General features: G+C 36.8%; 2 protein-coding genes across 2 annotated transcripts; both read right to left on the bottom strand.

Moving 5' to 3' along the window:
- Window positions 1-845: 845 nt before the first annotated feature.
- On the bottom strand, window positions 846-14,768 carry LOC121388879 (NADH dehydrogenase [ubiquinone] flavoprotein 2, mitochondrial-like). Its single transcript, XM_041520408.1, has 9 exons — window positions 14,660-14,768; window positions 11,717-11,776; window positions 6,455-6,517; window positions 5,631-5,718; window positions 5,387-5,486; window positions 4,613-4,716; window positions 3,551-3,660; window positions 2,636-2,712; window positions 846-1,100 (listed from the first exon to the last, which is right to left on the bottom strand). Exons 1-9 carry the CDS (start codon window positions 14,696-14,698, stop codon window positions 998-1,000), a joined length of 744 nt encoding a protein of 247 aa, XP_041376342.1. The 5' UTR covers window positions 14,699-14,768; the 3' UTR covers window positions 846-997.
- Window positions 6,984-11,708, bottom strand: LOC121388878. The gene is made up of 2 exons (XM_041520407.1): window positions 10,731-11,708; window positions 6,984-9,575 (listed from the first exon to the last, which is right to left on the bottom strand). The coding sequence occupies exons 1-2, from the start codon at window positions 10,826-10,828 to the stop codon at window positions 7,898-7,900; spliced, it is 1,776 nt and encodes a 591-aa protein (XP_041376341.1). The 5' UTR covers window positions 10,829-11,708; the 3' UTR covers window positions 6,984-7,897.
- Window positions 14,769-15,071: the final 303 nt, after the last annotated feature.

The following is a 15,071-nucleotide window of genomic DNA, read 5'->3' as shown; positions in this document are numbered from 1 at the left end:
AAGACAACAATCACAGCAAGTTCTTGTCTGCTCCACTCAGACGATATCCACTTACAAGTTACATAGAGCGGTTAGACATGAATCTAAGACGACTAATTCACTAAACTCTCACCACTTTGGGATCTCATAGTGCAAAAACTTTTGTTTAACGAAACCACTAGAGCACATTGATTAATTAATCATCGGCTAATGGATGTCAGACATTTGGTAATTCTGACAGTCATCAGAGGAAACTCACATACATTTTCTAAATGCAACAAGGGATCTTTTATATGCAGTTTCCAACAGACATGAAAGGACATACCACAGCCGTTGACCAGTTGTGGTGCATTGGTTGGAACGAGAGAAAAAATACAATCAGTTGAGTGGCTCCACCTAAACGAGCACTCAACCGACGGAGCTAAATCCCACCCCTCTTATAAAGCAAGAGATATGCAAGAAAAATGTGATGTTCTTCAAGAGATCTCTGTCAATTAGTACCCTGGCCATGACGATGACAAATATTGCCCATCAGGTTTACCGTTGGGAGAAGGTGGAAAGACATTTCTCTACCAGCTGAAAATGTAAAGGTCAAAGGTGAGGAGTAAGGCCACTGCACAAACTTCTGTTCAATTCAGGTCACCGACTGTTCTCTCAATCTGGGTTTATGACTGGTAGGTCCTGGGTTCATACCCCAGTAACCACTCTTAATCTAGAGTAAGTGCAGAGTAGCCATTAACTGCTGTCCCAAACAGACAAACATCTAAAGCATGCATCCAGGATTAGTGAGCCTGAACCTCAACTGGATAACAGCACAGGGTAAATTAAAATGAATTAATAAATATAAAACAATAACAAAACAGCTGTTCACATATAAATTATTTCACACAAATCAATATATTTATATATACAAGAAAGTAACAGCACATTTTTGTGTTCTACCGAATAATTTTCCATCGTTCTAGCATAGCTATTTCCATGAAAGTGTCCACAATAAGTAGTCTTTTAGTTAATACTGTCACAAGTCACTACGACAGCCAAATCCGGGTCCTTTTGGGGGTTCTGTTAATGAAGTGAGGCCTCCTTTGGGTTCAGATGCAAATCTCCAGTCTTGTCCACTTCTGGAAATACAAAAGGTAAATTTGTTTATCAAGAAAGAAAGAAAGAAATGTTTTATTTAACGACGCACTTAACACATTTTATTTACGGTTATATGGCGTCAGACATATGATTAAGGACCACACAGATTTTGACAGGAAACCCGCTGTCGCCACTACATGGGCTACTCTTTCTGATTAGCAGCAAGGGATCTTTTATTTGCACTTCCCACAGGCAGGATAGCACAAACCATGGCCTTTGTTGAACCAGTTATGGATCACTGGTCGGTGCAAGTGGTTTACACCTACCCATTGAGCCTTGCGGAGCACTCACTCAGGGTTTGGAGTCGGTATCTGGATTAAAAATCCCATGCCTCGACTGGGATCCGAACCCATTACCTACCAGCCTGTAGACCGATGGCCTAACCATGATGCCACCGAGGCCGGTTTTTGTTTATCAACACCTCAGCACATTTCAAACTGCAGTTATTTGGTGCCAAACATAGTCTAGAGAATACATGTGAATTTATTCCAGTGTAATGCGAGTACCTCCAAACCAAAGTCAAACCAGTAGCATTTTAATGATGGTGAACCAGGGCTTGAACTTAACGATGGCACCGGTGGCAATTGCCGTCATTGAGATATAAATTGCCGTAGGTAAAGTGCATCACTGACGGAACTTATGTGCCATCGGTAAAGCTCCTCAACAATGGCAAAACGTATACACCTGGTGTATATTGTCTGCTAATATTTAGCATTTGCACAATTAAAAATATGTCTTACATACGATAAAATAACTTTTCAGTCATGTTTATTTGCTGCAAATGTCACTTTTCAAAAAACTGCCATAGGCAGGCTCAAAATTGTCACCGGTGGGCTGTTTCACCCATGGCAATTCTTTAAAATATTGCGGTGGGAGACAAAGTCTTATGTTCATGCCCCGTGAACAATCCTAGGCATTCACAATCAATTCACTAAGCCCTATATATCATACTGAATCAACCAGAAGCTTACATCAAGCCCTATGAACAATCCTAGGCATTCACAATCATTCAGAAAGCTCTGTATGTCATACTGAATCAGCCAGAAGCATACATCAAGCCCTATGAATAATCCTAGGCATTCACAATCATTCAGAAAGCTCTATATGTCATAATGAATCAGCCAGAAGCATACATCAAGCCCAATAGCAATCGGCAATGCTGTGGAACACCTATTTTGCCAAGCACCAGATTACTTTTTGTAAACATGTATGTTTTTTGTTGTGGAGATTTTTTGAACTGTTTGGTTTGTATGTAAAAATACCCAACCTCTTGAACAAGCTACTGCTGAATGTTAATGACAAGCTGTATTATCAATGACATTTATCTGCAAGTTACAACATAATCCGACTCATACCAATATTGGGAGCAAATAAAATAGACCAAATGTAAACAGCACACACAAATTTTCAATCAGTTAATTTGGAATTCAGGAACAGAACATGGTCTTAGGACAGGCAAACAGTAGCATTTTCTCCATTTCTGGATTCAACATATCATATTCCTATGAAAACGTACTGAGGTCCAGGTTTTGGTATCTTCCCAGCCTTTATGTCATTCAGTATCCGATCTGTATCCTCGGGGGTCAGATCTTCCTGGAAATGAAACAAAATTGTTTTTATAAGAAGAAGTTTGTTTTGTTTAACGACACCACTAGTGCACATTGATTAATTAATCATTAGCTATTAGATGTCAAACATTTGGTAATTCGGACACGTAGTTATCATAGTTATATGCACCATCCCACAGACAGGATAGCACATACCACAGCCTCTGATATACCAGTTGTGGTGCACTGGCTGGATTGTTGTTATAATAAAAAAATATCAAACAGTAGCTAAACATTAATACTAATGTCAGATTAATTTCTTCAATATCCTCTAACTTAGATTACAGAGAGCCATTTAAAACAGTGGCATACTGAGCATTGACATATATTATGAAACTTTTGTAGTACTATTTATTTATTAAAATTCACACGCCAAAGGGGTTCTTAAAATTAGCCTCCTTGAACTAGTCTCAAGAGAGTGATGGGGAGCTATAGTCCATCCCATCATTCCATTAAAATGTTTTTTTTGTAAACATTTCAGTTTGGTTTGATGTAAGAAGAAAAGTAAGTGTTTTGGAAAATATATATATATATATATATATATATATTATTGAGTGCAAGTTACAAATCAATCGGCTCAGAAATAAATAACCTGTAGAAAAATTTCATAGTATAAAAAAACAAGACGTTCCCTGTGGGACAGACTATAGATTGATAGCTTCCCTTAAATGACAATGTCTGGAGTTTGGCAAGTGCCAGAGCTAGCCCATTCACAAACCCATCATGACAATATGCATGGTAATTGCCATACATGGCCTGTAAACATTACATTGTCTTGACATTATTCAGTAAATTTTTTAAAAACGGCAAACTTGAAAACTTACGTAATAATTATCATTGATCTGTATCATGGGTGCGTTGACACAAGCACCAAGACATTCCACCTCAGCCAGAGTGAACTTTTTGTCCTTAGTTGTCTCCCCTACATCAATACCTGAAAATAAATATAAACATCAACCTTTGAATACACATGGACCAGCATCGGTGGTGTCATGGCTAAGCCATCGGACATAAGGCTGGAAGGTACAGGTTCGCAGCCTGGTACTGGCTCCCACCCAGAGTGAGGTTTAACGACACAATGGGTAGGTGTAAGACCACTACACCCTCTTCTCTCTCTCTAACCACTAACAACTAACTAACTGTCCTGGACAGACAGCCCAGATAGCTGAGGTGTGTGTGTGCCCAGGACAGCGTGCTTGAATCGTAACAGGATATAACACGAAAATAAGTTGAAATGAAAAAAAATGGAATGAATATACATGAAAGAAAAATAATAAGTTTGTTTTGTTTAATGACACCACTTGAGCACATTGATTAATCATAGGCTATTGAATGTAAAAAAAAAAAAGAGGTAATTTTGACACAAAATATTTAGTGGAAACCTGCTGCATTAAAGGGTCTTTCATATATGCACTTCCCCACTGACAGACAAGCACATACCATGGCCTTTGATATACATGTTGTTAGGCACTGATTGGAATTGGGAAAAACCTGCACGGTCCTCCAAGAAGGTTCGACTCTACGACCCAAGCACCTCTACCGACTGTGACGGGAATGACTGAATGCTCAAAACCACAGCACTTATGGACATAAATATTGGTTATTAGGTTTTAAACAAAGATAAGAATATTAATGAATCCAGATGGGGTGGGATGTAGTTCAGTGGTAGCTCATTCACTTCCGCTACGATAGGTCACAGAAAGAATATCCTTAGATGGACCCATGAAATTTCCCCCATCCCAACCAATATCCCACAATCAATATTTTTTTGGTGTATTTATATTGTTCTGTCTGTGGGGAAATGACACCACATGCATTTCTCATGTACCAGTTGTGCCCTCTTACATGTATTGCACAACAGTTTAAGTTTAAAAGCTAATACAAACCTAAGTTTTTCTTAATGGTTTCCAGAATAATGTCCGACCCTACACCTCCCAGATTGCACGGGGTTGTTGTGCAGATCTGTACAAAGTACTTTCCTACAGGCTCCCTGTAACAAACAACTCAGCTATAGTGCCATACATGCATACACATACACACAGTTATTACTTTTTATAAAAATTGTAAAGGTAAATATTTCACTTGTAGCTATTCTGAATGCTCAGGGTATTTCTGGTTACGGCTTGTTCCAGAATAGATCAAATGTGGGATTACAAGTAGGAGATAACCACATGGAGTTTTTAGATTTGCAGGTGTTATTGTCTATTTGATCCAGTAAATGTCATTTAATTCGGGTTTTTTTTATTGAAATATCAATATTGTCACATCAGGTCATGTGAAATTTCTTTCCATATGCATAATTTTCTACAAACGGATCCAGCATTACAACCACAAATTTTCACATTGTATCTTGAAACAAGTAAATGCAAAACATTTTGACATTTCAGTTTCAAGGATAAATTACTTTTAAAAAACCCAACACACATACCAAAGAACAGAACAACTTTTAAAGAAAAACATTCATGTGCACAATTACTTTGATGATGACAGTTTGTAATGTGAAGTATTCGGTATTCCCTATAAGAACCAAAAGAATCTACTAAACATGAAAAAAAAAAAAAAAAAAAAAAAAAAAAAAAAACCCCAACCATTAATAAACATACACAATGTGGCAACTTCAACACACCTTAAACATGTAAAATGTGACGACTTCAACATACCTGTTAAACATTGTATAAAACGTGGCGACTTCATACACTCTCATCTTGGGCATGTTAAGAACTTCAGCCACTTTATGCATCGCAGATATTGGTAGCCAACCTGTTATGAAGCAAGAAAAAAAATTAAGTCTTATTTTCAAAGGATTCCTACCAAAACTGAACAAGTTGATAAACAGCTGACATTTTATAACTACTACAACACAGGCTAATAACACATATTACCAGTAAGTTCTGTTTTACTTACCATGCTGGCGCTGAGCCACATCAAGAAGGGGGATAACTGCTGCAGCTTGGTGTCCATTTGGATAGTTTGCAATAATAGCCTCACATCTCTAAAATTCAGAATTAAACTGATAAGATATAGATCATACAACAATAAACATTCAGAATTTTGAAAATAAATCTTATGAATTAATTTTATTACCAGTAACTGATGTACATATACACAGGGGTGCAGAAATGAAGAATATTTCACTAGTCCACCAGACCAGAATCAAGTACAATTTACTAGCTTGCCACAATTTCTATTTGTCCACCAGCCTATAGAACAAAATATTAATGTTTAATAATATACACTGTCTAATATTCTAATAAAGACAAAGTTTTTCACACTTCTTTCATAAATATTTACAATATTAAAAATGAAAAAAAAAAAAAAAAATACTGTCAGTCAGAAAAAGACATATCACCATTTGGACTGGTACAGTGGTAGTTGCATTTTTCAACTCGTCCATGAGAATTTGTACTCGCATTTAGTGAGTGGGCAAGTACTTTCTGTACCCCTGTGTACATCTTTTTAAATACACATTATTATAGGAAGTTCTGGTCACCACTATACATAATGTAGTAAAATGTAATACATATATATACGAATATTCCAAATATGGCATTCTTATATATAATAATTTACCTACAATATTTATTGCGCTAAGTAAAACGTACTCTGGAATATGAAAAATTAATGAGAGACAAATTTACAGAGGGTTTTTGCTAGCAGCAAAGCACTCTACAAGAAGTGCTTTGGTAAATGTCAATTAATATTTGAAAATATTTCTGCTTCCATTTTACCTTTTTATTTTCATTTGTGAATTCAAATGGTGTATCAGAATTGTTTTCTGGTGTGTCTCTGTGCTACAAAGACAAAATCAAATTTAAATATTCAAGTAACATTCTTCAAAACGAAAGAAAGAAAGGAATAGCCGTTACCACTGTAAGTGTAACACATTTTAAAACACATCTATATATTGTGCCCAACATATGGCAGCAAGGAATCTTTTATATGTACTTTACCATAGACCAGACTGGCACTGGTTGGGAAGGGGGAAAAAGTTGATTCCATCAAGAGAGATTGATCCAGTAACCCATGGCACCTCAGGACTGTGCTCTACCAGTGAATTATAAAACATTTTAAAAGTCATTTACAGGGCTTCTAGAATTGTTTTAAAATCCACTAGCCATGGGATCAGTGATTAAAAAAATTTACTAGCCACGATTAAAAGTTCACTAGCCTTCTTTACTTTACTTTAAGTTAATACATTTTACTAATTAATAGTAATAATCAGATATGTCACTTAAAGAGGGAGGTAGAGCTTAAAAACACTAAGATTGGGGGGATGGGGTAGGGGCAGGATATTCATATTTATAAAATGGACTTAACTGCAACATTTGACCCAAAAAATCCACTAGCCGTCAGGCATGGCAACAGTAGTTATTGGGGTTCGTACACTTTGAGCTGTCAAAATTTCCATAACTTTTCCAAAACTTTGCATAGCCCACAAATCCAAATTTCCAAAACCATTTTCAAGCAAACTCAATCACAACAAAGTGTTTTTTGCAGTTTTTAGACATGTTTGTCAGAGTTAGAACTTTTGCCTTGACTAATCTGCGTGGTATACATGTAGGCTTACTAGTAATAAAAAATTTAATGTAATTTATTTTGGCGTTTTAAATTCAGTTTTATTCTTGGAGTGGACATGACTATGATGATATGTAAGGCAGATTGCCAGAAATATGAATACAGAAGTATTGCTTCACAAAAAGTTGTCGTGTTTCTTTCTTCTTATTCAGTTAATAACCCATACCTTTAAAATGCCCAAAATCCTACTCCTTATGGGTTTGTGGTCTGAATTATCAGTTGGACTTCTCTCTCAGTTTTATTATTTCACAATTTACGACCTACGGTAAATTTCAAGTTTTTTTGCTTTCACAGTCTTCCTGAAACTATTAGATTTAGTCAAATCAGTGAGATTTCCTTTTTTCTCAGCAGATTCTGCCAGTTCATCAGCAGATGAAGACAGTGATTCGATATCTTTTTCTAACCGTGCTCGCTTTGTCTCTAATTCAATAATCTGCTAGAGTAGCAATTTCCTTTTTCTAGAAACCTCACTTTCAGTTTTTTCGGTTTTCTTTTGCTCAAGGAATTGTGTGTATCTCATCCTGCCACTCTGGGCAGCTAATATGATCTCCTTGGTTATGTGCACATTTAATATCCCTCCACATGCTTGAATGTAATCATACACAACTCTGGGCAGAAATACTGATTTCACTCATATTGTCCACCATCAGGACTTTATTGATGGAAAACCCTCGTTCTACTGATGCCTGTCCATGTAATAATACGAGTAACATCCTAATGACTGCCCAAAGAGCTGTATAGGCATTGTTCTTATCCATGTACTCTCCAAGAAAGTTGTCAAGACGACAGCTTTTCATATCGAAGTCCTTGAATTTATGTTTATTGGGCCTCACCACTTCCTGAAAGAATGTGTCGTACTCCTTGAGCAGTCCATCACAAGTATGCTCCTTGATACGTTTGCAGTGCACCAAAGTTGACAACACACAACTAAAACGAGCCCTGCAATCTTCTGGATCAGCAACCATGTGTCCGGGTGCAAGGTACATCACATTGCGTGTCAGTGAATATTTCAAGGGACTCTTTTCCAGAAGTTTCCCAATCTCTTTCACAAGCATGTCCCTACATTCCATTTGAAACTTCAGTTCCTGCCTCTCAGATATTGTTTTAGTTGCTATCAGTTCTTTCAGTTTGTGAGTGGCTGAGAATCCAACATTGACATGTTTGTAACTTTTCAACACCTCACTTTTAGTGATGTCAACTTTCAGAAGAAGAGATGGAATATCAGCTTTATTAAGAATGCCACTTTTTACACACCTCATCATCAAATTTCTCATGAGTTTCTCCAATTCTTTGCTGAGAAATGGCAGCACTGGATTATCAGTCTGGAATTTTACCAGAAATGGCAAAGATTCCTCGGCTAAAGACACAAAGAACTGGAGCTTTACTAATGTCAAAGGATTCTCACTAGCATCTTTCACTCTTTTAAATGACTGCGTTTTGAGAACAGTATATTTATTAGGATGTTGCTGGACAGTTTCTACATACTTTTTCATCAGTGGCAACACCTCCATTGCCCTGTTAGCTACTGGAACATCCTCTACCCACCGTGTTGCACAGTGTTTCAGGGGATAGAGTTTACAACCATTGATTTCTTCGTAATCCTCCCTGCTGGCCGGTGTATCTTTAAACAGTGTATGCATTGCTCTCAAAAGTCCAGCAATATCCCAGTCAACAGAATCACAAGCACTTTTAAAACCCCCATGAATAACGTGCAAACCACAGCTGCCAATATTAATGAGTGATGGAGCAGTATTAACACTTTTCAGTTCAGCAGAGAGTTTATCATAAAATGACCAGTTTATGTTGGGGCCATCCATACTAAGCTGAATCATGTTTCCAAGTTTAAGCTTTTTTGTCAATTCCGTGAAATGAACTATCATATAATTTGCTGTAGCATGGCCAATGAATGCAGAATCGAAATATCTCGTGGTCACTTTCCTGGTATCTTTATCACAAAATCTCACATAGATATCAAGCTGCTTGTTCTGAGTTTTATGATTCAGTGATTCATCAAAAAGCAAGACATAATCCAAATCACAGAACTTGTCCAGAAGTTCATCTCTGAAATATGGTGCCAGGCCAAAACAAATAACATATGCACACTTTTTCTCTCCACATGTAAATATCTTGGCTATTTTGCTATCAGGGAACATTTTCTGAAATAAATCATCAATCTTTTCACAGCTTTTGTACGAGTAGTTGCCAACAACTGTTTTCAATGCCAAGTTCTGCTTTCCAGTGATCATCTCGGTGTACCACATTCGTAAGGATACCCTGTATAACAAAATAAAAATTCCCTTTACTATAAACAATCATCAGGACAGAAAAAAACACATTCATGCAATTTTGTATGGATTGATTAAAAAGTCTAGGTTACGGTAAAGTTTCTCACTTTTGTTTTACTTTTGGCTTAAATATAATGTAGGCGTAGTGTGCATGTTCACATGCCTTTGTTGTCAGTTGCTCAGGCAGCAGCCAACGAGGGATCATGATCAGATGCAGACATGCCACACAGATTTAAAAAACTGGAATACCGGAAACGAAATACAGTTGTTTTTAGCAATACGTGCCTCCCGCGTAACTGGGGCATGCAAGACGTCACGTGACACCGATAAGAGCATCTTAGTTGTGCGCGGTGGTTTTACAGACTGCTTGTTTTAAACGCACACATTTTTTCACAGGATTACTGAATATGGGAACAATAAATTGTACCAGTACTCTTTGTTTGGAATTACGTATTACCAGTACAGAATAATTTAACACAACCAAGTGAACATCAAGAGTCAACAAGTAAATCTTTTACACTCAACCAGCAGATCGCACATGGTATTTGACCTACATTTGTTTTCCAACTCTAAGCCTTGTTTATTTCTGTCTCAAATTCCAAGAACAAAGAAACGACAAGTGTAATCGTAAATAGTAGGTTTACTTAATGAGTTAAATATATACATTACAAGTTCCTTAAGAATATAGCTATTATAAACAAGAACAAGTCTATTAACGAACAATGCACCCAGGAAAAGTCGCTAAAAAAAACCGGATACACGTTTGGCCACTGGACCGTCAACACTTGAAAGTAACGTGTGGCTTGTAAAACGGTGCTTCTTATAATATGAATGGATCCTCTAAAATGTTTTTAAAAAAACAAGCCAGGGGTGCGTTATAGTCTGGAAAATACGGGAAAACAAAATTGTGTTACGTAACGCTGTTCAATACCCCCCCCCGTAACACAACCTAACGCTTGGACTTAAATTAAACCCCCACCCTCTAAGCGTTACATAATAGTTGAATGGCCCCTAACCTTAACCCTAAAATTAATATAAAAGTAAATACATTTATTTTGTATTTAATAGAAAGGGTGGGGGGGGGGGGGGGGGGGAGGAGGGGCTGGGAATTCGGAAGTCTTCCCACAAGAATATTACAGCCTACCTGTCGCTGTTCTGTCTCTGAAGCTGCTGGCATCTCGCTCTCGTCATTGGATTTGCTGGATCCTGGTTTGGCTGTTTCTGGATTGAAGAAGTGAACATTCAGGTGACTGACGACTGCGGCCTCACCCATATTTCCGATATCAAATGTTTTTAAACACAACGTACATCGCGCTCTGTGTCGATCAGGATCTGCTCCATCTTGACCTGCTTTCGCGAGCCAATCGTTGTACAGTTCCTTTGTTAACCACAGGTTACTGAACACACACTTTCCAGGCATTTTAAATGGAGTCAATAGGTGCAATGGTCATTCAAATCACAGATACATCAAACTCGCAGCAAACTCGTGATGATATGTGCAAGCGCAAGCACAGATAGCCTGAATTAATCTTTCGGGATCAGGCTAAAATGGAACCACTACCAAAACGGAACCATTTTCGTTGGCTAGGCTATAACGGCACCTCACTCGTGACGGTCTGCGCAAGTGCAAGCGCAGATAGCCTGAGTTAATCTTTCGGGATCAGGCTAAAACGGAACCACTACCAAAACGGAACCATTTTCGTTGGCTAGGCTATAAAAGCACCTCATTATATTAGCTAAAACGGGACGTTGGGTCGGGGCTAAATATTGGTGAAACAAACCATTTTTTTCATACATTTTATTTACGGCAAGGACATAATTTTTCATAACTTTTCCACAGCCAAGGTAACAAAACCTGATTTTCCAAAACTTTTAAGGTCCTGGAAAACACTGTGACGAATTTCCAAAACGCGTACGAACCCTGAGTTATTTACCAGCCCAACATTGAATATCACTAGCCATGGGAGTGGGGCTACCATAATCTAGAAACCCTACCCATGGATATAATATAAAGTAGGGAAAATATCACTAGCTGTCGGGCATGGCAATAGTAGTTATTTACTAGCCCAACATTGAATATCACTAGCCATGGGAGTGGGGCTACCATAATCTAGAAGCACTGTCATTTACCACAAACATGTGTCCACTGCTGGCTGGCAAACATCTGTGAAAACTTCGTACTTGCTGGCCCTAAAATAAAGCCATAATGATTTTTATTAACACACCATGATAAATGGGAATTAAATGTAGAATAATACTCATCAATAATGCAGGTAAGAATTCCATTTTTCTTACCCCTTGAGTGTGGTGATCTCTGAAACAACGTAGCGAATCGCGATGCTATACTGAATAAAATGTTTGAATTGTTCCCAGAATTTTATTTTTTTTCCACTTCCACCCGTATCCCCCTTTCAATGGTAAAGGGTTAGTTTTAGGGTTAGTATTTAGAAGGGCTTCTAGAATTCTTATAAAAATCCACTAGCCATGGGATCAGAGATTTTAAAACTTTACTAGCCACGAATGAAAATTGACTAGCCCTACTTTAAATAAATAAAATTTAGCAAATAGTAATAACTGGATATGTTACCTAAAGATGAAGATAGAGCTTTAAAACCCTTAGATTGGGGGTAACAGGATATTCATATTTACAAAACAGACTTAAATGCAGCATTTGACATTGTTTTTTCACTAGCCATTGTGCATGGTGATAGTAGTTAAATTTACTAGCCCAACATTAAAATCTAAATATCACTAGAGACCGCGGACACTTTCTAAATATGACAAGAATGATAACAATCTTTGCTGTACTGATGGAATACATTTTAAAGAACTATTTTCAACAACAACAAAAAACTTTAATTGCCCCATAAATGGAAATTTTCCATTAAGGGGAAATAACCTGTTTAGCAACAATTGACAAAACCTAAACCAATTGGCACAGTTAAATGTTTTTTAATTTAAGCCTTTTTTGTGGTTTTAATACCTTTATTAGCATTTACCCTATAAATATTTCCACTAAATTGTTATTAAAATAGTACCAAATGTTTTTTCAATGCCAAAAAAAGGGACCATTCACTTGCCTCAAGTATATGGTGTACCCCGGTACATGAATTCAGTTCAAGTATATCTCTTTCAATAAGTTTTCAAAATTAATTAAATCAATATAATTTGACATTATATAGCATAATACAGATATAATAATCAACCATGGATCCAAGGGAAGGGTTTTAAGGGTGTACCCCCCTCCCCTCCCCCCCATTTTAAAATGCTCAGACAATTTACCGTTTAGTGTTTAACAGATCAATATGTGTACAATTTAAAAATAATAAAATTAGTGGGGTTATGTAATATCTTGGTCAGCTGGATGTTTTTGCAGAAGTGTATTATGTAATGCCAGTTATTGTAATTTTGACTTTGTTGGGTGCTCTCTTTTTCTACATTGCATAGATCTACTCTACATGTAGCTGCCCTTTATAAACCTTGCAACCTTCCCTAAAAAAATCATGAATCCACCCCTGATAATATACATTATATTATGTATATGGTCCAGTTCAAGAATACAGAGACTGATGTTACCAACATTTTGATATACTTGCAGTTGAGGTCATCTGCCATTTTGGACCCACGGAAAATGCACCAACAGCGATATGTGTAACATGCCATTAAAGTTATCTAATAATTCTAAACATCTAAATTTTGTGTTGTAGTCAATCAGCAATGGATTAACAACAGTTATATCACAAAACTAGACACTTATCACGATGACAACACCACTATTTTTCAATAACAAGATGAAGGCTCCTTAATTTCTGATTTTGCCACTGAATAAAATAAAAAAATAGCAATTAAAGTGAGTTCTGTGTTTTGTACACAGTTATTTTAATGTATTTTGTACTAGTTACAGGTAGTACGTACTAAACCAAATAATTTCCGCCTGGGTCAAAGTTCAAAGTGCACTGAACTTTTGATAGAGAAGTGAACACCAAAAGCCCTGTGATCTGGGCAAAATATGTATGGAATTTCATCTAGTATTACTGTGTCAAGTAGCCTTATGCTTGAAACATGTATGGGGTACCCGTAAAAAAAAAAAAGTACTAAAATTTTGTGTGGAACTAGGGTTGTCATAGACGCTACCCGTTATCTCAGAAATGAGCAGCTTGACCCCCAATTCTTTTCTAATTCACTTTAAGGGTGAGGGATGATAGTATTTATATCTATGGCATTTATGTCGATTGATAAGCTGCAGGTAGGAGTTTTAGCCACATGTTACTATTGTCGTCTATGGGATTTCATTTGGTAGTGTACACCCTAGAACTACTGATATTCTTATAGTACTACAGATAAATGTTGTAAAGTTCTATCACCAACGAACATGTGGTTTTTAACCAAAAAACATTGCAATGGACTTCTCTAATATCACTAGCCTAGTGCACAGGGCACGTTATGTCAATACTTTTCTTAACGTGCAAAGCAAGTTGCTTCGCTCTATGTAGCATATTTAAAATGGCGGGGGACTTTTGACGGTTGTCATTGGAAGATTTATTTTGTTAATAATGACACAAGTACTTGAATCGGGATTTAGTGAGTATGGTGGGTTATACATTTTTGGTTTGTGTGTCCATTTGTTGCACTATTTCGGTTGAGAAACGGTTGAAACGTGATGCCACAAGTTTTGAATACCAGCTATATATAGGGTATGTAACAAGGTTCGGATGTAGAAGAACCACACATTCTACATCCCTTCACTAGCTATGAGAGTTGGGCTACCATAGTCTAGAAGCCCTGCTTTAGAACCTTTGATATAGTGGGGTATGGGCGAACTTTTTCCAAAAAAATCATAACTGAACTAGTGTTAGCTGTCTATTTATATTTGTTTGGGGAACTGAAAATAAGAATCAAATGCTCAGGCATAATAAGCATTAAATAACAACAATTCTACGAAATTGTGACATACACGAAAACCTATACATTTAATACTATTTTAGGCAAATGAATTAAAAATATCAATGTCGCATATGCATATCAAACACATTAAACACACAGGCACCGGAGTTTGCGTAATTATGTTCTTACCAGAGCCGCGGCCACTCTGCGACAAGATGCTATAAGCATATTTTATAAAGTTTTTATTATTTGACCCTGTAAAGTTACATCCGGGTATTTTGTATGATTTCAATCCGCATAAAACGGAAGGAGTTGATAATTAATAGCCTATATGATATAATATACCACTTGCTCTTAATTTTATAACCTATATTCAATATAACCTATTTAAAATCTTACTATATTTCTATCATAATATTTGCTTTGATATTCAATAAATAAAATATTTTAAACGGACTCGGACCGGACTATTTTTCAAAACACGGACGTCGGAACACAGTTGAATTTGGCGCTTCCTTCAAACCTTTGAACCAACAACAAAAACAATCTCATCTTCCCTTGCCATTCATACTTATTATATATATTTTTGGCACTGCATGTT

Source organism: Gigantopelta aegis, chromosome 14 (assembly GCF_016097555.1).
Source record: "Gigantopelta aegis isolate Gae_Host chromosome 14, Gae_host_genome, whole genome shotgun sequence".
NCBI lineage: Eukaryota > Metazoa > Mollusca > Gastropoda > Neomphalida > Peltospiridae > Gigantopelta > Gigantopelta aegis.
This window is presented reverse-complemented; position numbering and strand designations above follow the sequence as displayed.